Genomic DNA, 27,449 nt, shown 5'->3' on the forward strand with positions numbered 1-27,449 from the left:
AAATTAAATAATAAATATTATTGGACGAAAAATCTTATTGAATTTTTCCAGAATTTTTAGAAATTTTCTGGGAATTTTTCGGAGCTCGTACGGAGGGGTTTGAGGGGACCAATCGGCGGATGCCGATAAAGCCTCTTTGGGCTACCTTATTTAAGTGAGAAAATATTTTAATTATAAAATCATTTTCTTTTATTTTTCCCTCTTTATCGCCGAAAACCCCCTCCCCCGATTTCTTCTCCCCCTCGCGCGAGTTCCTTTCTCCCGAGCCCTCTCTCGCGACTTCTTCTCGCTTGATCGCCGGTCGCCACGAGCTCATCGCCGGCAATAATCCCTCCTCCAGCGTGCCTAGGCCGAGCCCCCCTCCTCCCTCTCCTTCCCGAGGCGTGAGGTCTTCGCCCTTTTTCTTTCTTGCGGGCGATCGACGATGATCCGGCGGAGCTAGGGCACGACAGGGGGGAGTTGATTCACATCTTTCTTGGTGGATCGAGCCCCTCTCAGCTTTTCTATTTGATCTATTCATTGGAGGGGGTTGCGGATCGTCGTCCAGTTGAGGTGGATCGCGCGGATCGATTGAGGTAAGGCTTCGTCGGATGATTCTGTGAATTCAAAGACCTTGCTTAATTGGGTTTGTTTGTGATGATCGTCCTGATCTGGATTAGAGGAAACAGAGGATCCGCGTGCTGTGGACGTTCCCTGTTGCCGGCCACTGCCAATTCCACTTCTTGAAGCTGTGGAGGGTTCCTGCTCGGGTTCACTACTGGAAAGGTCACCAATTTCGGCAAAGGTTAGCAGCTCGTGTTCCTTACAGTTGCATTTGGAGGGGAAGTTGCGGCAGAATTTAGTTTGGGGTAAGATGTATATTAATTTGGATTAATATTGGATTAAATGCATTGATTGTTTGGCTGCATTGGATGAATTTCATTCTGGAATTTAAGGTGTTAATTGTGGATGGAGGATTGATTGATTATGGGTTGGAATTTGTGGATCAGTGGTTTATTAGGTGTTCTTGCTGGGAGTATGCATCTGATTTAGTGTTCATAAATTTAGGTGAGTTGTTATTTAATTTTGGGTTGGATTAAGTGTGGTAGATAAATTATGTAAGATTGATTTTGGATGTTTAGTAGAGATGATATAATGGAGTTTATGATCGGTTATGGATTTGAGATTCATTTGTGGATGGAGTTAAATCTAGTTAGATTTATTTGGGTGTGATTAGGGTGTTGCAGGTTGAATTGATTATGGATTGATTAGTTGAAATGGATGAATTGTGTGGGATTGATTCATGGTTAAGGAATTGGAAATCGGCTGTGATATATTGATTTGGTTGAATCTTGGATTGATTGTTGGATTTAAGAAGTGTTGATTAGTGAGTTTTGGATTGATTAATAGATTGTATAGTTTGTTTGGATCTAGAAGGAGATGACAAACCATACACTCTAATCACATACAAATCCCAATTTGTTTTTATCACAAATCAAAAACTTCGACTATGCTAGAATAAACACGAGTAATGCTGCATCTCTCTTACAAGAAAAAAAAATGAGACCATCCACTCTCATTCATTATAAAATTGTTGGGAGGGAGATAAATCAGGGGGGAAATAAGCGAGAAATCGAACCAGAAAGGAGATGCAGATCCGAGGCTTGAGTAGTGAGCGTTCGCTAGGGCTTCGTCGTAGGGACAGTTGAGAGACAGAGAGCTTCGGTCCATCCATTTCGTATTTTTTTTTTAAAAAAAAATCTCATAAATTTCATGAAATGGACCCGTTTAAGGCTTTAAGCATCCGTTCTCCATTACATTAACCCGCAACCGGTCAGCTGATTCGATAATCCGTTTCACTTCCCTAATACCATTTATATGGTTATCAATTATTTTTTAATACAAATATTTAATTTAGTCAATTGCTAGATTTAAAGAGAATTATTTTAGAAAATGAATATATCTTAAATTATTATAATAATATTTTAAAACACCATTATATGGCCGCTAAATAATAATAATAATAATAATAATAATAATAATAATAATTATTATTATTATTATTATTATTATTATTATTATCAATAAGATATTCATGTCTTACAGTTTGATTAATCATCAGTGGACGGCCTTACCATGATTCACCCTTCGATAAATTCAAAAGTGCAAACTATCTAGTAGCCTAGTAGCCAATATACCCTATTTTTCAAACACGATGATGAATTTCTTGCTTGTCCTAGGTTTTGAACCCTGATTACATGGATGATCTATTAGTAGGGATGTAAATGAACCAAACGGTTCGCGAGCTATTCGGAGCTCGATTCGGTAAAAAGCTCGTTCGAGTTCGTTCGTTTATCTTATCGAGCCGAGCTCGAGTTCGATTTCGAGCTCGACAGTTTTATCGAGCCGTGCTTGAGCTTAAGGATGTTCGGCTCGTGAGCTCGCGAACATGCTCGTTTATAGGCTCGCGAGCCAAAAAAACGAGCCTTAAAACGAGCCAAAAAACAAGCTCTAAAACGAGCTCTAAAACGAGCCTTAAAACGAGCTTTAAAATGAGCCAAAAAAACAAGCTCTAAAACGAGCCAAAAACGAGCCCGAGCTCGCTTAACAAGTTAGGCTCGTTAACTTTGATAATCGAGCTAATAACGAGCCGAGCTCGAACTGTTCGCGAGCTTGATAATTCTAAAACGAGCCGAGCTCGAGCCTTGTGATAAAAGCTTGATTCGAGCTCGAGCCCGAATATAACTTAAACGAGCCGTGCTCGAGCCTGATACTGTTCGACTCGTTTACATCCCTATCTATTAGGGCTCGAGCCGTTTGGTATCAAGTGAGCCATCAAAGTTAACGAGCCTAACTCGTTAAGCGAGCTCGGGCTCGTTTTCGAGCTCGTTTTTGAGCTCGTTTTTGAGCTCGTTTTTTGGCTCGTTTTTTTGGCTCGCGAGCCTATAAACGAACATGTTCGCAAGCTCACGAGCCGAACATCCTTAAGCTCGAGCTCGGCTCGATAAAACTGTCAAGCTCGAAATCGAGCTTGGCTCGATAAGATAAACGAACGAACTCGAACGAGCTTTTTACCGAATTGAGCTCCGAATAGCTCGCGAACCGTTTGGTTCATTTACATCCCTACTAATAGATCATCCATGTAATCAGGGTTCAAAACCTAGGGCAAGCTAAAAATTCATCATCGTGTTTGAAAAATAGGGCATCTTGGCTACTAGATAGTTTGCACTTTTGAATTTATCGAAGGGTGAATCATGGTAAGACCGTCTACTGATGATTAATCAAACTGTAAGACATGAATATCTTATTGATAATAATAATAATAATAATTATTATTATTATTATTATTGAGCGGCCATATACTGGTGTTTTAAAATATTATTATAATAATTTAAGATATATTCATTTTCTAAAATAATTCTCTTTAAATCTAGCAATTGGCTAAATTAAATATTTGTATTAAAAAATAATTGATAACCATATAGATGGTATTAGGGAAGTGAAACGGATTATCGAATCAGCTGACCGGTTGCGGGTTAATGTAATGGAGAACGGATGCTTAAAGCCTTAAACGGGTCCATTTCATGAAATTTCTGAGATTTTTTTTTAAAAAAAAATACGAAATGGATGGACCGAAGCTCTCTGTCTCTCAACTGTCCCTACGACGAAGCCCTAGCGAACGCTCACTACTCAAGCCTCGGATCTGCATCTCCTTTCTGGTTCGATTTCTCGCTTATTTCCCCCCTGATTTATCTCCCTCCCAACAATTTTATAATGAATGAGAGTGGATGGTCTCATTTTTTTTTCTTGTAAGAGAGATGCAGCATTACTCGTGTTTATTCTAGCATAGTCGAAGTTTTTGATTTGTGATAAAAACAAATTGGGATTTGTATGTGATTAGAGTGTATGGTTTGTCGCATGTGGGTGATTTTAATCTGTTAGCAAAGTTCTGTGATTAATGTTTGTACTGCACGATAAATTTGATTTAAATTTATTAATTGATGCCATTTTCCAGGTCAATCTGTTCCACTAGTCCGGCCAATTGATTCAGCGAGCCAATAGCTGGTTCTTATAATAGATCCATGGCAAAGATTGCGCAATCCCAGAATCTGCCTGCTGACGTGATGCATCTCATCGAGCAGCTCGAGCGCCACTGCCTCGCCCCTGATGGTTCTTATGTGTCAAAATCTTCTTTCACCGAACTTCAACTTGTAATCGCGTTTGTATTACAATTAAACTGCGAGAAATATATATTATTCCATTTGATTATTCATAGTTTGTTTTTTTTCCTTGTTTATTGTTTGATATGGTGGTAACAGGCGAGGGAGGAAATGCTGCGGGAGCGGACATGCTACTTGGAAGCCATGGTGGGTGATCTGTTGTCCTGTAGGAGTAGTGATGTATACTTTTATGACCTTTGGATGTGTGGCTTATTGGCTTGATTTAATTGTGAAATGTTCTATAGGCGGTTTATGGTGAGGCAATCACGATGGTTGAAGAGTACCAGCAGACTGTTTTGGGGGGGAACCTTGGAGGGGTTAAAGACATTCCTGGTCTCCATTCTCATCTCGGGCAGAAGTGCTCCCCTGAGGTTTATTTGTCTTGTTTAATTTTGAGCTTTCACTTCTTTTTGGATCTTACATTTTAAGTCCAGGAAAAACAGAGACCATGATCACCTAGAATTGCCAAATCCTCTGGATATCAACTAGTGTTAGACATTTTAACTGTGCATATGTGGCATGATGTGCTAATCCATGTTGTATTGCCTTAGTTCAGTCAGTTATTGTTTCTCATGCAGTAGCAGATTTGATATTATCTTTTTGGTGCCAACAAAGCAAGAGATATAGGACTACCTTGACTTGCTTTAATCACATTTTTGTCTTATATACATGCTCCAATATCCATACTAAAGGCCCACTAGCACCTGGTTGGTTATCCTACTGGCTTAATGTTCTCTTAACTGGACGTTTGTACATTGCATACTTGCATGCAGATTGATTTTTCAATGTTAACTTGAAATTTTCAAATCCTTTTCCTGTGAATTTCTTCTTTAGATATTGAGTTGGGCTAACAAACTCTTGTTTTTCTTGAAGTCTTTTGTGTTATCAATTCTACTTTGATTTAGATAAAACATAAAAAAAATCTTAGAAATCAGAACCTATTTGGTCAGACACTGATGCTTGGGATATGCTGAAATTAAATTGAAAGTCATTTTTAGTTTGGTTCATGTCATGCATGGTGCTGTTGATCTGAAAATATAATTGTGATGTAATAGACATGTATTAAATGCAGAAAGATTCTAATAAAGATGATTAGGAATATACTTAGCAACCATAATGTTATGGCCATAATAACTTATGACGCCACATTTCTAATAACTAATAGATATTCGTTTGAAATTCTTGATGCAAAAGATAGGCAAACATAGATGTTTCTAGGCTGTGTTTAGCCTCAACCATATTTCACTAGTCATGTAACTAGCGCCAGCCTTTTGGCTGCATATACTTTGCAGACCTGGAAAGAGATATTATGAACCTTTCTGTAAATATCTTATTACAATGGAATCTATGATTTATCTGATATCCTAATGGTTAAATACGGGGTTTTATTTGCAAATATTTCTTTTGGAAGGAGATTATGGTGTCAAAGTTATTGCTTGTGAAAAGTATTGTGGTTTAACAAAGTTTTAATATTGTCATGTGAAATGTCCTTTGAAGGATGATATAAATTTTTTGATTCAATGGGATAGTATCTGTTAACATGCTAGTTGTTTTGAATGCTAAGTAACTGAATGGAGTTGTAGTGGAAGCCTCCTGTTGATTTTGGAGACTGGTCTTTTCTAGTTTTGAAACTTACTTATATGGTATTTCGATTTGCAATGTATATACACTTAGAATTTAAACTGTACCATTGGACTCAGGTTTATGATTATCTTGAGCACCGTCTGGCAGTTGCTGAGGCTGCACAGAGGTTAAGACTTCCCCTTCTGTCTAAAGATGGGGAAATCAATGAGGAGGAAATAGAGAAAGTTAGTATGATTTCAAGGAGCTCTATCGACAGCACTATAAGTGTAACTCCAAGCACTAGCTCAAATTCAACAAGCTATAATAACAGTTATTCAAATAGCAGTAGCACTGTCTTGGGATTTCCAGCTCCAGCTAACAGTTCTGATGCTATTGAACCTGGAGTTGGTGGGGTGCCAAATCGTTTTCTTGGAGTAACAGCAGATTTTCTATGGCAAGTCCAACAGCAAAATCCTTCTATGAATGTGGTAAGGCTAACAACCATATATAATTTTTGCACTTAACCTTTTGTAACTGATATAGATGATACCCATATGGGAATTCTTAATTTGTACCTTCTGAAACATTTCTTGAGTATGATTATGTTCTTTTAGGATACGTCAGAGCATCAGAGAACCCTTGTTCGTGAAATTGAATGTCGCTTAGATGCTAAGTGTGAAGCATTAGCTGATATTTTCGCTATGAATGATAATGGTAAGCATTATTCTTAAACAGATGCAAATATTTGAGTACAACTCATTGATGAACAAACTGATTGATGCCTTCAACAGACTCGCCATCACTTAGTCAAATTTCAAGTGCTCGGCTTCCAGAGAGGTGATACTTCTTTTCCTATCACTAAGCTTGACTCAGATTAAATAAAAGAGAATGAAAGCCAAAGATGTATATGTTTGCATGGATGGGCTCATGATGACAATTTAACAAGGATACATAACATGGATGGGCTCATGTAAGCAGGATCAAGTTTGAATTCAAACTCATGTCATATAAGTTGTTTACTATTACTTTGTTCAGATTTGATTGAGTTGCAACTTTCCAAAAGATATAATAGTTAGGTTTAGAAAGTTGGCATTCAGTCAAATTGTAACATAGCAGTAGTGTCTGTTTTTGGCTTTCATTCTCTTTTAGTTTAGTATATGAGTTAAGCTTGATAGCTTGAGAGGATTATAAGCAATATATATATATGTAAATTGGTCTTTTTCAGTTATATTCATATTTTTGGTTAGGTTGGGTCATCCAATGAAAATCTTAATAGGTTTGTGATAACTTTGTTAGTTTTGGTAATGGGTAAACTCGAGGACGTTATAGTTAATAGTGAACTTTATTCTTTTTAGAAAATTCTTTTACAAGTAAAGCTATCACGTTTTGCACAGGGTAAAGTTAATTATTGAAGAGATTGAGAGGGAAGAGGCTGTGTTGTTAGAGGACCTTTATTCAATGGACAGGAAGTTTGCAGAGCACTACAATGTATGTAGCAAGTAGCACCTTATGATTTTCTCATCCTTTCTCATTTGTGCACAATATGTCCTGTCAAGTGGCATCTTGACTGACATGTTGGTTGGTTTACATCTCTTCACCTTTTTGTATCTGTAGGTCCTGGAGCAAATACTTGGAGTGCTTATCAGGTTTGTCAAGGACCTGAAGTTGCAGCATCAGCATCAATATGTAAGTCTGCCGGAGCGCATAATTCTTGAAAATTGTAATCTATTTAATTGTGCTTCAAATATGGAAGATGTGTTTTGTTATATTCATTTTCGCAAAAATAGTTGTCTTTTTTCATGATATTTTATTATAAGCAGGATGAATTGAGGAAAACATGGCTTTGTAAGAGGTGTCAGACAATGAATGCCAAACTCAGGTTTGTCTATATAGTTGTACTAGGCTTGCCTCATTGGAAGTTATCTGCATGTGTTACTCTATTACATAAACTCAAAGATTTGAAGTATAGTTCAATGTTCGTACATACTATTGTCTAACTCAAAGAAATCCAATAGGATTTGCTATTTTGTTCATTATCTAATTGTCATCATCTGTCTCATTGTGCATAACATAACTATTGTTGAAGTGTGCTTTTGAAGATGAGAATTTATTCTGTTTTCTCGTGCTTCATCAGCTAGTTTTTATGCATTTTGCATGATAGAGTGGAGTTGTGTCAATTCAAATCTTGTACCTGCGCATATGTTACTGCATTTAACTATTTCATTTTGATAATTATTAAGAAGCTCATTTCTACTTCCTTATTTGTTAGGATTTTAGCCATAGGGTTTTGTTAATAGGACACGGTTCTGATTTCTGCAGCATCTTTCTTGCTTTCCTTAGCATATTGTAATGTTTGCAAGATGGATAGAAATTGTGACAAAATTATAGTTCAGCTGTTTTTGTACTGGTAGACATAGTAAAACAATATTACATTGTTACGATGGTTCTTGATTATTTTACTCTATTTTGACGGCTATATATCCCTGACATTGTCTCAGTGTTCTTGAACATCTTCTTCTGCGTGACACTTACACTAAGGATTCTGTTCCAGCCCTGCATAAGATACGGTAATTAAAAAATGACTTCTTAGACCCTTCTTTGTAATGCTATAGCTGTTACCTAATTGCATTCATGCCTTTCAGCAAATATTTATTGGAAGCGAAAAATGACTTCTTAGACCCTTCTTTGTAATGCTATAGCTGTTACCTAATTGCATCCATGCCTTTCAGCAAATATTTATTGGAAGCGACAGAAGAAGCATCCATTGCTTACAATAAAGCGGTATAATTACATCAACCTCCTGGAGTTTCATTTTTTTATATTATACAGTATCATGCTTGGTCATTGTTCAACTGTGTCTCTGTTGCATTCATCTTTCAGGCACATTTGCGTAATCTAAAGAAAACTTTCTAGGTTTAAAAAATTGTATTGTATCTCTGCTATTCATTTAAATTTTTATCTCGGCCAAATGCGGATCTCTTGCAAAAATGTAAATCATATAGACGCAGGCAGCCTTCTAAATTGAAATTGACTGCCAAGTACAATGGCTAGATTGGAATTGTCCTTTGATAGATTAATTAAATATTATCAATTTAATTTGTTAACTGATATTTAAGCAACTTTTGTCAACATCTGTATCCCATCATTATTTAACAGGTCACACGATTACGGGAGTACCAAGGCGTCGACCCACATTTTGATACAATTGCAAGACAATATCATGAGATTGTGAAGGTGCCTACATCTTCCGTTCTTTCAATGCCATTTGTTTTTTGTAGAAGCAATCTCAGTTGCTTAATTTAGTTAGAATAATTGATTTACAGAAACTGGAAGGAATGCAATGGACGATTCATCAAGTAGAAATGGATTTGAAGCGTTCACTTGAGCACTCATCCTAAGTATGATTTTGGTGCTTCTTTGCATCACATTAATTTAAGTTTTGGTTGTCATTTACTTGCTCCATAGATTGATTTCCAAGGATCAACTTTGGCATATACTGTTTCAGGCACAAGTGGACCGTGGCTTCTCGCCAGGCGGAGGTGTTGTTCCTCCGGTTAGAAGGTAGCAATGATCATCGACCACCACTTCCATGTGGGGCGCCTTACCCATGTTATTTGCAAGGATTTTTGGTGTTCAAGCCGTGGTTCATTTGTGACATTCCATGGCTCTTTACATTAAGTGCTAGTGAAATTAAATTTGTTGTGATTTGTGGAAATTATTATATTCTATCTATTAAATCCTGTGTCTTCTGGTTGTTCTTTGCTTTCTTCGTTCCAATGCCACTAAACAACGCATACTTCTCCTTTCTTTTAATACTGCCTTTGAACGGTCAGAATAACTACCAACCAACCGATCGAACACAACGCTTCACCAAGCGACGGCGTCGCGCCCGCTTGTTTCTACTTATCCACCCTCCTCCGTGCCGCCGACCGCCTGCAAATATCCTCCAGCCATGAGCATCAGGGGCGGCAGCCTTGGCAACTACTACGTCAAACTACCAATCGAGGATGAGAGCAAGGAGGAAGGAGAGGTGGCGCAGGAATCGGAGACGATCGCCTGCCACGTGTGCGACAGGGTATTCGTGTCGAAGAAGGCGCTGCACGGGCACATGCGGTCGCACCCGGCACGGCGGGGGTGCGGTTCGGTGACGCCGTCGATGGAGGAGGAGACGGCGGAGTTGCTACTGCTGCTCTCCGGCTCCGGCGACCCCCGGCATCGGAAGTACCTATGCCACGGCTGCCACGAGGAGTTCGAGACTCGGCACGCGCTGGAGGGACACCGCGCCAGCCACCAGAAGCGGCAGGAATGCCACACCAAGGATTCTGGCCGGCGACGAGACGGACGCAGCGACGATGAGGCAGCGGGGCAACCAGCGGCAGCGGAGAGTTCAAGAAGGGGGAGGAAGAATAAAAGACCATTATTGGACTTGAATAAGCCACCGTCGCCTTCATCGTCATCGCCGTCAGGATCGAACGATGGCAGCGGAGGGAGGAGCGAGAGCTCGTCGTCCGGCGACGCCGGGGGAGGAGGAAGCATGAACTGAGAAGTGGGCGTTCTATTTATCTATGAGACCTGGTCGCATAGTGATGCTACGTCGTCCTTTATTATTATGCGGATGCAATTTGCTTAGAGCATATATTATAATATTTTTCTAATGGTCCCTATATTCACGTGATTAAATATTTATTTTTAATATTTTTTTTAAACCAAGAGAATGATAATTGAGATTGAAAGATATTTATAGAAATATCTCTTCTAAATATAGAAATATTTATAAAAAAATTGAAAGATATTTATAGAAATATCTCTTCTAAATATCCAAAGTTGTAAATTCAGACGCACGAGAAACATTCTCCGACGATACTTTCGTACGTCGCATTCCAACGGCTATCTCGGCGACGAAAGATGGCAATGATTTCCCATCCATAAAACGATCCCGCGGATCGCTGACGTGCACACCAAAATATCTCCCATAGAATCCTGATCGCCTCATCTGGGCCGTCGGATTGCAATTCCTCTCATAACCCAAAACCCACCGCCTCCTGACGCCCTTTTATTATCCCTCCCTTTTCAATCTTCGATCCGCCTTCTCCCATCGATCGCTCTCCTTTTGCCTTTTGCTGTTCTTCTGCGCTACCACCGTCGTCAATCGTTCGATCAAGGTATGCCGATCATTCTCCTACTTCTTCCCTTTTTTCAGAAATTATTTGGATTTTTTGGCCGGTCACATGGTGCTTAGTTGCAGTTATCGCCATGAAACGGGGGAAATCGAAGACTGATGCGCCGAAGAAGGCTGACCCCAAGTAAAAAATCGAAGACTAATTCTTCGGATTCCTGTTTTCGATGCATCGGTGATATATAGGGTGTTGGATGCTAGGATCTGATATATGTTTTGTTATAGGCTTGCTGTGAGAAAGGGTTCGGAGCGGCCGGCAAAGAAGCCGAAGAATGCTAAGGCCGAGAAGGATCCGAACAAACCTAAGCGACCTCCTAGCGCCTTCTTTGTGTTCATGTAAGCTCTCTCCTATTCCATAGTCGTTTTAGGGTTTTGGGGCTTTGCTGATAACTAATTGCTCGGCAGGGAAGAGTTCAGGAAGACGTACAAGGAAAAACATCCTAACAACAAATCCGTCGCTGTGGTAAAGTTGCTCTGTCTGTTGTTGATTCTTTTGTCAACTGATATTAAATCAAACAAAACCAAGCCATTTTTGATTCAATCAGATTGGCAAAGCTGGCGGTGATAAGTGGAAAACATTGTCCGAAGAAGTAATATTTGATATTTGTTTCTCTTCCACTAAATCAATCTTCCTGTTTGTAAGGGGAAAAAAATAACTCGGTGGGATGTGGAATTGTTTTCCTTTTCCAGGATAAGGCTCCTCATGTGGCTAAAGCAGCTAAATTGAAGATGGAGTACACCAAGAAATTAGCTACCTACAATAAAAACCTGGTTGATGATCTTTCAACTTACTTGATTTGGATCAATTTAATGATCAATAAACTGATTGTTATTGGCATTGCCTGAACGAATAGTCTGGCGGAGGAAGTCGCGATGCTGCCGATGTTGATGAAGATGAATCTGACAAATCCAAATCCGAGGTCCATGATGACGAGGACGGCGAGGAAGGAAGTGAAGAGGTCTGTGATTTATCGTGATATTTGCTTAATAATCGTAGAAACTTTTATTCAATTGTTGTTGTTTTAAAACAGGCTGAAGATGATGAGTAATGGAAAATTGCAATCATGACTGGTTTGGACTGGAAGAACGGAACCGAGTTTGGCACATAAAATCAAGTATTTTGTGTGGTTTTTGACTAACATGTTAGTTTCTGTTTGTTTGCTTGCCTGATCATCTCATGATGTTATCTTATCCTTTGTGCAAAGAATTGCTAGTTTGATAAAATAGATGTAGTTGATTGATGATATGATCCATCTATGCAAATTTGATCTTTGGTTGACAATATTTAGGATAAGTAGAATTTAGATTGTTGCAACTCTCGCTTCAATCAAAGACCACGAGCTTTTGGTACTCCTCTCCGGCGATCGCCGTCTCCATTACTGTCCTCGGGTTGAGAACCCCGTCTCTTCCTTCTAAGAACAGCTTGACTAGATTCTTGGAGAAGCCGCTCACCAGCGCCACGCCCTTCTGCAGAGAAGGCACCGGGATCGACGTCGAGTCTCGCAGGTTCCAGAACACTATCTCCGGCACTGTTTCCTCGTACCCCGCCTCACGGAATTTCCGGCAAATCGCCTCGTAGTCCGTCTCCCAGGGATTAGCGGACGCCTCGTCGAATTCCATGTCGCTGAACACGAACAGTCGCTTTACCATCGCCTCCGGCGGCAGTTTTCCTTCGACGGCAACCGCGAGCATTTTGTCGAAGACCTTCTGGAAGTCCGTGTTCGTTCCCCAATCCATGTTGTAGATGAACTCGGTTTTCTCCTGCAGTGAATCGCCCTTGATTAGATGCAGCTCCGGGCTCTCGCTGAAAGTGATTACCCGCCCTTTCCATGGATCTTCGCTGAGCTCGGAGATGAGGAGCCCGAGCGCGACGCAGACCTCGATCGGGGTGCCCCTCATGCTACCGGAAACGTCGCATACAGCGATGCAATTCCGCAAGCTACCTCTTGTGGAGAGGTCTTCGATCATCCTCTTCCACTGCAGCTCCGCGACGTCGTCGCCGGCGTCTTTAAGGATCTCGTGGGGGAGGAGTGCGCCGGCGGCGATTTTGGCTTTACCCTTCTTGACATTGTCGATGTACTCATCGAATCGCCCGGCATCATGCTTGGCAAAGAGCTTCTTGTAGTTCTTCATTGCAACAGAAGCGACGTGGTTGTAGGGGAGAACACTCCACTGGCCGGCACTCATGTATACCTCCGGTAGCTCGAGTGCGCGGCGCAGAGGAACGAGCGCCTCCCTCCGGAGGCGGTCTCGGACGCGATAGGCGTAGTGCTCCTCCTCGAGGGAGGTGTAGTCTGGGTGGGTGTCCCTGGGGAAGAGGCGGCGCGCAACGGTTTCGCAGAGGAGGATGGATCTGTCGAACGAAGAGTCAGGGGTAGGGCACCACTTGGCGGCGAGGGAGATCTTGGTCAGCTCTCCTTCACTCAGGTGGCGGAGATCGACGGAGAGGAGCTCGGCGAAGACATCGGCAACGCGGTCGTGGAGGCAGCGGTAGTCTGGATCACGGCCATATCGTTCGATCGCTCGTACCGCCATCTCGGCTCTCTTAGTGTGTCGGATTTCCGCCGCCTGCGCCGATAATTCCTTCCTTTTTGCCGTTTCTGCCGCGATCCTTTCTTCTCTCGTTCCTTCCTTCTTTGGCACCTGTAGCTTCCTGGACCGGCGAAGGAATACACTGCAATGGAAATCGTGCTTTATCCGCGAGGCTTTGGCCTTCGCTCGAGCATCGTCGCCAGCAACCAGCCGGTGAAGAATCTCCGGTAAGTCCTTCAGGTATCCGAATTCAGAAATGGGCTGCAGGTTAGAGGTAAGTGTCTTCGGATGGTGGCGGTGAAGCCACAATGCGGAAGAATAGAAGCCCTCACGGTCGGACTTGCCGGTCCCGCGGACGCCGCGGAGGTGGCAGATAAGCTTGAGGGCTGTGGGGGCCTCCTTCTCCCAGGCTGAAGAGAGGAGCTCCGCGACGGTCGCGGCAGGGGTGTCCGGAACAATCTGGAAGAAGAAGTCGAGGCAGGGATCACCAGTGGAGAGGAAGGTAGGGGAGAGGTTCTCGGTGAGTCCCATGGGCGGACGCGGCGTGGAGGCGTTCGAAACTGTGTCCGCGAGGTCGAGGCAGGGATCACCAGTGGTGAGGAATGTAGGGGAGAGGTTCTCGGTGAGTCCCATGGGCGGAGGCGGCGTGGAAGCGTTCGAACCTGTGTCAGCGAGGTCGAGGCCGCAGTAGGCGCCATTTTTGGGAGACTGAAAGAGGACGAGGTTTGGGTGAAGAATGGGTAGGTCTGACTCTCGTACACCTGCAGTTTAGTCTGTAGATGCAAAGGAAGTAGGCGGTACATTTAAAGAGACTTTGGCTTGTGCCGCAAGGAATTCTTGCAACGGAAGCTTCAAAATATGTGGACCCTGCCATCGTGGCGAGTGAAATATTTTATAGTCTGAATTTAATATGCATCGTTTATTATTGTCATATTTTACTCTCAGCAAAAAAATGGTATCTAATAATATTTTAATATTTACTTTTTAATTAAAATTTAATTATACATTTCTTTTTTATACTTTATATTTATTATTTTTGTATTATTTTGTTTAAAAGATGAGGCTTGTGCCGCAACGGAAGCTTCAAAATATTCGGGCCCTGCCATCGTCGCGAGTAAAACGTCTTTTATAGCCTGAATTCAATATGCATCGTTTATTATTATCATATTTTACTCCAAGGGAAAAAATGGTATCTAATAATATTTTAATATTTACTTTTAAATTAAAATTTAATTATACATTTCTTTTTAATACTTTATATTTATTATTTTTGTATTATTTTGTTTAAAAGATGATAAATTAGAAATTTGAATATATAAAAAATAAAAATATGAAGGGAAAATATGAATAAAATTATTCTTTACTATTTACTTTTCATAGGTGTAAATTAGGATAATATATTATTATTTTATAAATTAAAAATGGTAATTAATTTTTTATGTTGGTGCACGGGGTCGACAAGAGGGGAGGGGTAAATTACTTGCAAGTAAAAGATATCCTGCTCAAGACTTTCAATTCAAAAAATAATAGTAACAATTAAAAAGATTAAAATAACAGAAAAGAAATAGAGACAGAAAATTTAACTTGGTAACAATAAAAAAGGTTGTTAATTCAAGACGATGAAAAGCGCACTAAGAAAAGTCTCCTTTCTCTGAAGGCGAAGAAGTCTTTTACACACTAAAACTCTTACAAGTTACTAGGAATTTGATACTGAGTTGATTGCTTGATTAATACATATTCCCTAGCTCCAGGGGTTATTTTATAGCTCTTGGAAATTTTATCTCGAAGGTCCAAGACGCCTCCAATAGAGTTCTAAGGCGCCTCCAACAAGTGGATGGATAAAACTTTATCAAAAGGTAGATCCGCTACCTTAGCGGCCCCCTAGTTCTGGCTCCACGGATATGGAGGGAGGTTCATGCAGGTACACAGGTCATATGGATAAAACTTTATCCATTACGCAAACGGTCGTCTTTGACCTGTCTGAGGCGCTTCCATTGAGCAATGAGGGCGCCTCCAAGGTAAAGGCGCCTCCATTGATCAATAAAGGCGCCTCGGGCTTTACTTCCAGCTCACTTTCTCTTTTATTTTTATTTCCAAAGCTCCATATGTTTGGGTGATTCCGGCCAACCGAAATAGGCTCGTCCGAATTCAATTTCCGGCCTTCTCCTCGAGCATGCTTGCGTCCTGGCTTTACGTCCCTCGAACGTTGCACACATTTTTCTCGCCCACCGATGTACTCTTCCGCAACTCTCTCGTCCTTCGGACGCACCGAGCCCGTCGGCTCCTTTCCCGTGTCGTCCTTCTCGCTAGTTGCGTCTTTCGCTAGACTTCCTGTGCTCCTAAGTTCCTGCACACTTAGACACAGGGATCAAATAACAAAGCAGGACCAAACTAACTTGGTTGATCACATCAAAATACCCACGGGGTCCAACATTCTATTCTTAAATTTATTTCTCACGTTCAATTTATTATTTTAGCCGACCCAAGGATAAGACTTATCTCTCATAGCGATTATGATTTATAATCGTTATACTATGATTCGTACAACATGAGCATGGTTGAAATTCATGATAAATACTATGTTTAAGTTGTTAAAAATATGTACTAATAATTTTTTTTTTAAAAAAAAATAATGAATCGGACAACATTGAATCTGGAATGATCGGTTTAATTTTATAGAAAATTTTCATTGACTACTAGAATAATTATAAATTATATATAAATGGTTATAATGTGTTAGTCAATAATATATTATAGTAATTATAAATTATACCTAGACCTGACCCCGGGGCGGGTCTGGTTCGGACCCGGCTCGTAATCGGGTCAACAGGTCGGTTGCCCATTGACCCGGTTCGCCGGGTCGAACTAGAACCCTTGTCGGCCCGGTTTCGTTTCCCTTGGTGCAAAATCGGTGGACCGCTGGTTTGACCCGCCGGTTCAACCCGTTTTTTTTTTTGAACAGCTTGAGCCGCTAGTTAACCGACGGTTCATAGCCGTTGGGAGAGGGTGGGGGGATTTTTTGAGTATTTTTTTCAACGGTTAGAATCATTTTACCGTTTTTTGATTAATGACTATGATTTAGTATCCGTTACTATCAAAACTCTATAAATAGATAGCTCATTTTATCATTTTTACACACATCTTCTCTACTATTAATCTCAATTTCATATTCTCTATACGCTTTCATTTTCAATTTTCAATTACAATGGAAGGAGGTCACGGAAGTGCGCCATCTCGAGCTCAGAAGGGAAAGGAAATAATGAATCTGTGAGAGGAGGACCCCAACATTCAATCCACCGTGAGATTGAGCATCTTCCAAATTCGACACCCAAAACACAAGGAAATATTGATGCAATTACTTCTAAGGTTCGGGAACTTCCTCCTCTAAAGTCTTCTATTTTCACTAAACATTTTGAGAATGTCACTCTTCTATCAGGAGAAATGCGTGTAAAATGTAAGCACTGCAATGCTTTCTACAAATTCCAAGCCGGCGGCGGCTATGGGTCGTGGAAACAACATGTAGAAACGAAGCACGCGACAAAATTTGGCCTCAACCGTTCTCAAACATAATTATCAAGATTTTCTTCAACTAGCGGTATTATCGATTCCGATTTATTTTTATATTCAGATAATAAATTAAGAGAACCATTAGCTATATTTGTTTTCGTAAAACATCTTTCTTTTAGTTTTGGATCTAAATGCACATTTGAAGATTTTTTGTAAAGAACCTCTTAATTCATGTGCTAAACGTGTTCCTAGAACTACACTTACTCGTATAATTAAAAAATTAGTAAAACATGAAAAAAAAGAATTTAATTGATAAATTTAGTAAATTAAATAATAAAGTTTCTTTATATTCCGATATTTGGAGTAATCATTGGCAAACACATTCGTATATGAGTGTGACTTGTCATTTGATCGATAACTTTTGGAACCTCCAAAAAATATTATTATTTTATAGAGTTTTTGATAAATCACATAATGCTCATAACATCGCACAATTGTTATATTTAATTTTAGATGAATATGACTTAACTCATAAAATATTTTCGATATCATTAGATAATACTAGTTCCAATACCGCTTGTATAAATGATCTAAAATTTGTTTGTCAACCTATTATTGGTGGTTTAATTTTTCATATTCATTGTGTATGCCTTGTTTTAAATTTATGTGTTCAAAATGGTTTAAAAATTTTAGAAAGTTCTATTAAACCAATTAGAATTGTAATTTCTTATTTATGACTCATCCATCTATAATGAAACAATGGGATAGTTTTTGTAAAACTAATGGAATAAGACCTAAAAAATTTTCACGTGATGTACCAATACTTTGGAATTCAACATACCAATTATTACAAGATTCATTTCCATATAAAGAATTATTATGTTAATTTTTTGTACAAAATACTAATACTAATATTTATTTATTTTCACAACAATTAAATATTTGTAGTATCATTTGTGAAATTTTAAAAGTATTTAATAATGCAACCCAACTTACCGGTATTTATTATCCCATTGCTCAATTAGTTTTAGAAAACTTTTCTAATATAGTATGAAAACTAAATGGGAAAAATATTTTTATTTTATTCCTAAAATTTATTTAATTGCATTTGTTTTAGATCCTAAATTTAAATTAGAAGTTTTACAAGAAATGTTAACTTTATATTACGATTCTTTAATTCTAATTAAAGATTCTTGTTGTCCTAATCTAGTTAATATTATATATAATGTTAGAATTTATCTTACTATTTTATTAAAAATCTCTCCGCTTTACTAACTAACTTTGGTGAAGCCTAAAATGCATTTACATTAATGTCCTTTTTTCTATTTACACTAAAAATAATTTCAAGGTTTATTAGTAATTCCACAAGCGAAACAATCAGTGATCTAGAGTTCGAGACTCGGCTGCGACATATGATTATGAATTTTTCTCTTTATTAATTTTCTCTGGTTGTTTTATATAAAAAATATAGTTCTCTTTAGTCCCACATCTTATAATTGACAATACTATAATCAAAGAAGCTTCTATAAATATTTTAGGCCGACGATGTTAAAAAATATACTTTTCTTAGTTTTTTTTACTAAGACAAGTATAATATTAAAATAAAATAATTTTTTGCATAGAGAAGTTCGTTACAGTAGTTTGTTGCTGGAATTCTCTAACGTCACTATTGTATCTGGAATTCTCTAGCGTCAGTATTGTATGGGTCTGATGAATCTTACCTAAATAATTAATTGTTGGTTTATAAGGGTGACACTAGAAAATCTAAACAATTCGGATTTTCAAATACCCAAATAATTTATATATTATTATATTACACACGCGTTTTATATATTATTATATTACACACGCAACGAGATTGGGAGACTCATTACTTCAACTAGTCCCCGTGTTCTTCGAATGGATCTCTTAGTTGTTGAGAGGGTTGCCCAAAAGCGGTATATAAGGCGTACCCAGTAAAGCTTACAAGTAAACCAGATATAAAGATGGCGATTAGGGTTGCTATTTCCATTTTTAGACAATTTCAAGATCACAATACAATGGATCTATAATAAGATCGTTTATTTACAACTACAACGAAATGGTATACAAAGTCAACAAATCTCAACCAATGATTAAATAAATAGGATTTATGGCTACACAAACCGTAGAGGATAGTTCTAGATCTGGGCCAAGACGAACTACCGTAGGGAATTTATTGAAACCACTGAATTCGGAATATGGTAAAGTAGCTCTGGGCTGGGAGACTACACCACTAATGGGGATCGCTATGGCCCTATTTGCGGTATTTCTATCTATTATTTTGGAAATTTATAATTCTTCCATTTTACTGGATGGAATTGCAATGAGTTAACTTTAATAAGAACTATGAAGTATTAGTTAAAAAAAATTACTTTACTTAAACTTAAAACTTTATTCTTCGTCACCGTAAATAGGAATATTGAAAATAGAATTTTTTTTTTATTTGAAAAAAATATAATGGGCGAACGACGGGAATTGAACCCGCGCATGGTGGATTCACAATCCACTGCCTTGATCCACTTGGCTACATCCGCCCTTTTCTAGCTAAAGGATTTTCTCTTTTTTCCATTCATCATTATTGTATTTATTCTGACCTCCATACTTAACTTAGATCGAGATATTGGACGTAGAATGTTAATCTTTAAAATAAAAAATGTAAAAAAAAGGAGTAATACACTGTGACATGACACGTTCACTAAAAAAAAACCCTTTTGTAGCTAATCATTTATCGGCAAAAATTGAAAAACTCAACACGAGGGAAGAGAAAGAAATAATAGTAACTTGGTCTCGGGCATCTACTATTATACCCACAATGATTGGCCATACAATCGCTATTCATAATGGAAAGGAACATTTACATATTTATATAACGGATCGTATGGTGGGTCACAAATTAGGAGAATTTGCACCTACTCTGTCTTTTACGAGACACACAAGAAACGATAATAAATCTCGTCGTTAAGTTCATTTCTTATACTTTATATGCTTATGTATTTGTATTTAATATACATATATACAATCTAAATATCTAAATATGTTATATAATATAAATAAATATGTATGCTATATGCAAAAAGTAAATAAAAAAAAAAAGAAGTGATTAACATTCATTGCATCAAACAAAATAACAATACCCCATGATCACACTAGTTTATATGATATTTATAATCAATATTGTGCAAAATATGGAATATAAATTAATATTTTTGAAATACAACAAACTACTAGTAGTAATTTAAAACTTACAAAAATATAACTTTTATTAAAAGAATAGAGAAAATGTCCACGAGGATTCTCAAGTTCCACACAGGAACTTGAGAATTATTTTACTACTTTTGATTTTAATGAAGCAGATAGCGAAAATTTCGATATCTTAAAGTGGTGGTCACAGAAGGCTCAATGTTTTCCCGTCCTCTTCGTGATCACCAAAGAAATTTTAGCTTGTCCAGTGTCAACTGTTGCTGTGGAGCAAACGTTCAGTACCGGCGGCAACATATTAGATGAACGACGATCAACTTTGTCTCCCGACACATTGGAAGCCCAAGCATTATTGGACGATTGGACCAGAGCGGAGAAAAGAATCCAAGGAATGTAACTTTCAGATGACGAAGTTGAAGATTTTGATACTGAAAGAATGAATACGACAGGAATAGAAAATGAAAGTGAGTGACAATATAAAAGAATAAAAATGTAAAAGAACTACTAGGCTTTGATTATACGTAGGCAACTTAAATAAGTGTAAGTCTTTTTTTCCAATAAATTTTAATTTGTAATTTGTAATTTTTAATGTTTAATTTTTATTTTTTTTAACATAATAATCTTGAACCGTGACAAATCGTGATGAACCATAAACCGACGGTTCTGAACCGTGAACCATAACCATCTTGGGCGGTTAAGGTTAAGGGTCGACCTATCTAGAACCGTTAGTTCGACGATTCCAAACTGTTGAACCGTCGATTCTAAACTGTCGAACTATCGATTCGGTGATCAGATCTAATGATAGCTACTTCAATATATTTACAAGAGTTTGACGTGGTAAAAGGTAACTTTGTTCATGTCAAACATCTCTCACTGCGGGGCTCACTGTCTGCCCCGCAGTGAGATGAAGATAGAATTGCACAAGAGATTAAGATTCCATACAACAAGGATCTAGCGTAAATATGGGTGATTCAAGTATCAAAAATTGAATGGAGGATCTTTTTGATGATTAGTAAAATAGAAACGTCGACGATTTTAATAGAGGTGGTTGTTTGTTTAATTTTTGTCCATCTTTGATTTACCTCTCATTATAAATCTATCTTTTAACTCATGGCTTTTGTCCATCTTCGATTTACCTATCACAATAAATCTATCTTTTAACTCATAGCTTTTGATGGCCTTTGAGTGGGCCCTGTAAGGACATGATAAATCATACTCCATATTAACATACAATTATTACTAATAATGGGCCGTCAGGAAAAGGTTCATAGAGAAAAGAAAGAGTAAGCTTGGCTTAGTACATGGATTTTTGTTTTTTCACAAATATGAACCAGAAGTCGAGAGTCAAGAAAGCATTCGGAAATAGGAGTCAGAGCCAAAGAGTGCTAGGGATTGGAGTCGGAGCTAAAGAATGCTCGGTAAATGAATTCGGAGTCACATAGTGCTCGACTAAATCCAGTATTCGAAAATAGACTCGGAATATCAAAAAATGCTGGACTTCAAAGTCCAGTACTCAAAGATTACTCTCAAAGCCAAATAATAATTGATTAGTATGAAGGGCAAGGTAATGACGAACATTAGCCGTTAAGGCGTTGTTAAACAAAAAGGTAATAAGTCGGTGACCATTGTAAGAAGAGAATATCAATGCTGTAATGAGCATCATTACGTAGTAAAAACTACAAAAGAAAATCAATAATAAATGGACAGATGCTCGTTCTCAAAAAATCATCTCTTTCGTTCCATAATTTTTTGTTCTCGAAATCTCACTTAAGTCTTTGAGAGATTGCTGCACATTCACTCTGGATAGGAAATCGTTCCTACTTGACAAGGAGTACTCGACTAGAGACATCTAAATTCTATCATATCAATACCGATGGAAGGTGAGTGAGGAGTGCCCACGGATGGGTCTAGTGGTTAGCACATGAGGTGTTGTCATAATAGATCTGGGGTTCGAATCTCGATAAAGCCGAGATAAATATCTCCCTTATGTACTAGTCACTATTCCAAAAATTAATAGTCGTTTATGATTTATCTTCTCTGTATTGATCCTGGAACGAATTGATAAAAATATTGAAATGAAATGTATTCATCTTTTATTATGATAAAAGATGAGCGAGGAGGCCTGTTGCCTTTTGGCCACTTCTTTCTCATAAATTTGTCAACATAGCAATAAAGTGGAGATTATCCAGTCTAGTCTTCACACCTCGACCACTGATCTTTTTCAAGCCCCTGCGAGCCAGATATTTTCCTAGAATTTTGTTATTCATTTAATTAATTTCAATCTGTTTTCCTTCAAACATATTAAATAGAAAACAGTTTCTACGAATCTAGTGGCCATGAATCTTTTTATCGAATTTTAATTTTTTTTTTCTAGAAAAATAAAATAAAGAACACGGCCTACCTTCCATTGTTTTTATAAGCAGCCAAAGGCTCCTACGCCACAAATGTACGCCACCATCTTTTTATTATTATTATTATTTGATAAAATTATTATTAAAAAAAATCCAGTAGTGCGGCAAAGGACGTACGCGCGCACTTTGTTGATGTTGGTGGCTGCGTGGCAGAAAAGTGCAGCACTTTTCGCATCTAGTGGCCAGAAATTTCTCTCTATCCTGCCCAATTTCTGTGGTTCCAAATATTTTCTTTTTACAGATATTTTTTTTATCGTTTGCCCTCCCAATTCAGCAATTTTTTGTGGCTGCGGATATTTTGTGGAGATTTTTTATTCTTCCATCTCCGTCTGCCATTTAATTCAATTTGACATATAAATTAAAATTATTTAATACTAATTATTAATATTAAATGATAGTAAACATGTTTTTAAAATTAATTTATATCTTTTTAAAAGTAAATATAATACTTAGGAGATATTTTGAGCACTTTAAGATTATTCAAACAATTTTTTTTTTTGAATTTTTCAGAAGTTATCAAATGGTAAATCTCAACCATGTACAAATTGAGTTTATTAATGATCATTCTAAATATTAGAATATGAAAAAAAAATTATTATTTAATTTACAAGATTCTTCAATTAATTTTTCCCCCTTACCTGACTAATCTTTTAATAGTAAGAGTAAATGTTGTTAGAGCGTTTAGCAGTTGGATTAAGTTATTTTGATAAAAATCTTAAAATATACATTTAGAACCTAAACTAAAGGAAAGATATTCTAAAAAAAATAAATTTAGTTAATTATTTCTTTAATTTATTATCAGGATACATAAATAAACTGAAAGAGGTACCTCCACTAGTAAAAAAAAAATTAGATAATTACATTTGAGAATGTTCAATTCCAAATTTCGTTAGGTGCTTTCTTTCGACGTGTCATTTTAATGACCCATAGTCACCGCTCGGTTGAAATTTATAGGAGGCTTTGCAATATTTACATTTTGCATGTAATTCTCCGGACGGAAGAGTGACCTTCTTAAAATGTTTAGTAAAAATAAATGATTTTAAAGAAGTATCTTGAATCTTAGAAGTATCATCATCGCTACTTCCTCGTGTCAAAACTTACTCGGGCTCATCATTAATAAATTGAATATTATGATCTTCATTCGGAATTGACTATTTCCTTGCCTCTCCAAGAAAGATTTGATGAACCTCCTCCTTCTATTATAATTGTAAAATTGAAGTCAAAAGTGATCAAGATTTCAGAATTAAGAATGAAAGTAGAGAAGATGGTGTGAAAGTGATGAAATGAACTACTTATTTATAGAGTTTAGAGAGTAACACACACTAAATTGTATGTTGGTGCAATATTCTTGGGTCAAAGTTGACCAAGTTAACTAAACTTTTATTGACTCAAACTTAATTTTGATGTTTGACAATATGTGAGAAATAAGTCAATTAGATCAAGAGAAGACTGGATACTTACTGAGAAAGGCCTAATTGCAAGTTAGACTATGGAAAGTCCTAACTAATGTTTGTAATAGACAACTCTAACTAAATGCTAACCAATGGAAAGTTCTAACTAAAGATTAGGCAAGGGTAAGAAGTCGACCGAGTGACTAGTCCTAACTATAGGTTAGGCAAAAGAAGTCCTAACTAGAGGTTAGATAAAGGTGAGAAGTCTACTGAGTGATTAGTCCTAATTGGAGGTTAAGCAAGGGAAGTCCAACGGGAAGGTTAACAAGAGAAAAATCCAAGTAGGTTAAAGAGGATTGGATACTTAGTGTGAAAGTCCAAGTGAGTCAAAGGTTAACCAAACACTTAGTGATTGGAAGTCCAATGGGAAATTAGCAAGGAAAAGTCTAAGTGGATCAAGGAGGATCAAATAGTTGATAAAGAAGCCCTGGCAAGTCAAGGTTGACCTAATGCTAGGCAACAAGAAGTCCCAGCAAGTTGTGGATGACTTTAGAATTGGGCAAAGGAACCCTAAACTAAAGTTCAGAGTTTAGGGTTTAGCAATCGATTAACTCAAAGCCAATTGATTAGGCTAATCAATGTTGGTACCCCAAGGTAGTTTTGATGTGATTAAACAAGTTAAGTTGGGTCCTATTGTATTTAACCTTGTGTCTAAGTGTGCAGAAACTTAGGAGCACAAGAAGTCGAGCAAAAGACACAACTAGCGAAAAGGACGACACGAGAGAGAGTCGACAGGCTTGGTGCGATTGAGGGACGAGGTGTTGCGGAAGAGTACATCGACATACTAGAAGGGAGTGTGTGGTGTTTCTGAGGGACGAGAAGCCGGAGCGAAAGATTGCTAGAGGAGCAAAAGACGCATCTAGCGAGAAAGTCGACAGGGAAGAGAGCCGACGGGCTTGGTGCGTCCGAGGGACGGAGAGCTACAGAAGAGTACGCTGACGGACGAGAAGGAAGCACACAGCGATTTCGAGGGACGAGAAGCCGGAGCAGAAGCTTGCTCGAGAAGGCCGAAAGTTGGGTTCGGGTGAGTCCTATTCTGAATGGCCGAAATCACCCAAGCGAGATGAAATACCCAGAACGAAGTAAGCGAAGCCGAAGCTGGAGGTCCAGAGAGAAAGTCAACAAAATGTTGACTTTCCCCTTCGGGGCGCCCGGAACCCTTCCGAGCGCTTGGAACCCAAGTTTTATTCATTTCGACGTGATCTTTCATCGCTACATCGGAGATAAGTTTTTATCCCACTCCAGGCACCTGGAACCCTTCCAGGCACCCCGACCAAGACTATAAATATAGCCTTGGTCCCAGAAGCTAAATACAATATTCATTCTTGCAACAACACTTGTACACATCTCAGTTTTTGTTTAGCTTCTTGTTTTTGTGCTTTCACTGTTGTAAAGAGGCTTCTCCGCCTAAAGAAGAAACTAGTGCTACTCTATTCCTTGGATTAACAACCTCCCCGGTTGTAACCAAGTAAAACCTCTGAGCCTCTGTTTTTCAGTTTATTTATAATTTAATGCAAGTGTTCTTTAATTAAGTTATTTGACTGAGGAAGGTATCTTTTGTTTTTATTTGTGCAAGGGCTATTCACCCCCCCCCCCTCTAGCCGACCGTCAAGGATCCTAACAAGTGGTATCAGAGCAAGGACGCCTCAGAAGGAGTACTAACTGCCGACTGAAGCAACGAGATGACCGAAGCTAACATCTACCCACCAACGTTCGAGGAGGAGTTTGCGTTTTGGAAGTGACGAATGGAGGTATTTCTTAAAACAAATTTTAATATTTTATTAATAATGAAATATGGTTATAAATCACCAAAGAACACAAATGGAGAAGAAATTGAAAAATACATCTGGACCAAAAAGCAACGCGGTGATTTTACGTCAAATGGTAAGGCTGAATATCATTTAATAAGCGTATACTGGTGGAGGAACTCGACAGAATCGGCAACTACCAAAGTGTGAAAGAACTTTAGGAAAAACTCTAGGGACTTTAAATATATGCCTAAAAATAGAAATGCTCATAGGGGTCAAGAAAAATCCAAATCTATGGATTTAATGACGGAGAATCAAGTCTTGAGGTCAAGACTTGATAACTTAGAAAGGACCCTAGCAAGAATGAAAAATATTCTTAAAGGTCAAAATGAGCAAACTCTAGGGAGAACTAGGCAAGAGTCATCCAATGGCTATAGAGGTTTGGGATACAAACCTAAAGTCAAGAAGGATGTAACTTCCTTTCATAGAGTTCCATATAGCTATGGGACCAACCCTAGGTTTAGAGGTCAAGTCAAAGATACTAGGGAAGGAAGCCCTAATGGTTCTTTTGGCAAGACCAATGTGACCAAGACTTCTAAGAAGTCTAACAAAGTCACAAAGAAGGTCACAAGGGAGGTCATCCCTAAAGTTGATCTAGTAAAGGTGACTAAAGCTCCAAAAGGCCAAACAAAGTCGCAAAGAAGGGTACAAGGGAAGTTATCCCTAGGAGTGACTTAGTAGAAGTGACCAAGGTTTCTAAGAAGCCTAGAAAGGTCCTTAGGAAGGTATTAAGGGAAGTTATCCCTAGTGAGTACCTAGAGTACCCAAGGAGCACCAATAGGTTTTGGGTTCCTAGGAGTATATTTTCTACACCCTAGATGGGTTTAGAAAGTGTCAACTTCAATTGGAAGGGTAATTAACTCAACCTTGTTAAAAGTTGACACTTGAGAGCATTTTCAAGGTTATTGTTAACCTTTGAAAATGAAAGGGATTATAGTGTTACTCTTTGAAAGAGTAAAATGTGTCACAATTTGAGGAGTTGAATTTAATTTAAATTGACACACTTGTGAGAAGCAAAAGAAATGTCAAATTGGGAATTCGGTATTTTCTTATAGAATTAAGGGAAATGTAAACCTTAATCCAAATTGTTACCCTTGGAAAGAGTAACATGTGCCAAAACCTAAGAAAATTGGATTTAGTTTAACTTGGCACAATTGGGAAAATGTAAGAAATACCAAATTGGAGTTTTGGTATTTTCTTAGGGTAATTAAAGGAAAACTAAGTTCTAATGTTTGATTGCATTTACTCTTTAGAGGAGTAAAATGTGCCAAGTCTTGAGGAATCGGACTTAAATTTAAATTATCACAAATGCAAAAAGAAATACCAAGTTGGGAATTTGGTATTCTAGTGAGGGGTTAAGAAAAAATTCAAACCTTAATCAAACTAATTACTCTTTGGAAGAGTAAGGTGTGTCAAATCTTGAGGAATCACATAAAAGGTAAGTTGGCACACTTGGAGGAAGGATAAGAAATGTCTAGTTGAGATATTAGTATGTTCTTAAGGGATTAAGAGTAAAATTAAGTCTCAATCTAAATGTTTGATCCTTAAAGAGAGTAATATGTGTCAAATAAATATTTGAGGAT

The 27,449-nt window shown here is 38.1% G+C and overlaps 4 protein-coding genes across 9 annotated transcripts; 3 read left to right on the top strand and 1 right to left on the bottom strand.

The window, feature by feature from the left end:
- The first annotated feature begins 218 nt into the window (after window positions 1-218).
- LOC122047171 (AUGMIN subunit 4-like) lies at window positions 219-9,520 on the top strand. Of its 5 annotated transcripts, none has more exons than XM_042608281.1 (16): window positions 221-575; window positions 660-848; window positions 3,995-4,190; window positions 4,299-4,346; window positions 4,445-4,570; window positions 5,900-6,250; window positions 6,377-6,476; window positions 6,554-6,599; window positions 7,157-7,250; window positions 7,377-7,448; window positions 7,583-7,641; window positions 8,261-8,329; window positions 8,492-8,543; window positions 8,919-8,996; window positions 9,086-9,160; window positions 9,268-9,520. In XM_042608281.1, exons 3-15 carry the CDS (start codon window positions 4,062-4,064, stop codon window positions 9,158-9,160), a joined length of 1,299 nt encoding a protein of 432 aa, XP_042464215.1. In that variant the 5' UTR covers window positions 221-575; window positions 660-848; window positions 3,995-4,061; the 3' UTR covers window positions 9,268-9,520. The 5 variants fall into 5 exon arrangements, with proteins under 5 accessions (XP_042464219.1, XP_042464215.1, XP_042464216.1 ...); XM_042608282.1 differs by having other exon boundaries at window positions 660-784; XM_042608283.1 differs by having other exon boundaries at window positions 669-848.
- Window positions 9,521-9,714: 194 nt separating this feature from the next.
- LOC122048705 (zinc finger protein ZAT6-like) lies at window positions 9,715-10,305 on the top strand. Its single transcript, XM_042610239.1, has one exon. The coding sequence runs from the start codon at window positions 9,715-9,717 to the stop codon at window positions 10,303-10,305; it is 591 nt and encodes a 196-aa protein (XP_042466173.1).
- Window positions 10,306-10,728: 423 nt separating this feature from the next.
- On the top strand, window positions 10,729-12,184 carry LOC122047174 (HMG1/2-like protein). 2 transcript variants are annotated; one of them, XM_042608287.1, is made up of 8 exons: window positions 10,729-10,924; window positions 11,008-11,065; window positions 11,164-11,274; window positions 11,344-11,401; window positions 11,484-11,528; window positions 11,629-11,709; window positions 11,793-11,897; window positions 11,970-12,184. In XM_042608287.1, the coding sequence occupies exons 2-8, from the start codon at window positions 11,016-11,018 to the stop codon at window positions 11,985-11,987; spliced, it is 468 nt and encodes a 155-aa protein (XP_042464221.1). In that variant the 5' UTR covers window positions 10,729-10,924; window positions 11,008-11,015; the 3' UTR covers window positions 11,988-12,184. The 2 variants fall into 2 exon arrangements, with proteins under 2 accessions (XP_042464221.1, XP_042464222.1); XM_042608288.1 differs by having other exon boundaries at window positions 10,798-10,924; window positions 11,002-11,065.
- Window positions 12,185-12,243: 59 nt separating this feature from the next.
- LOC122047172 lies at window positions 12,244-14,345 on the bottom strand. Its single transcript, XM_042608286.1, has one exon. The coding sequence runs from the start codon at window positions 14,101-14,103 to the stop codon at window positions 12,262-12,264; it is 1,842 nt and encodes a 613-aa protein (XP_042464220.1). The 5' UTR covers window positions 14,104-14,345; the 3' UTR covers window positions 12,244-12,261.
- Window positions 14,346-27,449: the final 13,104 nt, after the last annotated feature.

The sequence above is a fragment of the Zingiber officinale genome, chromosome 2B (genome assembly GCF_018446385.1).
Source record: "Zingiber officinale cultivar Zhangliang chromosome 2B, Zo_v1.1, whole genome shotgun sequence".
Taxonomy (NCBI): Eukaryota; Viridiplantae; Streptophyta; class Magnoliopsida; order Zingiberales; family Zingiberaceae; genus Zingiber; species Zingiber officinale.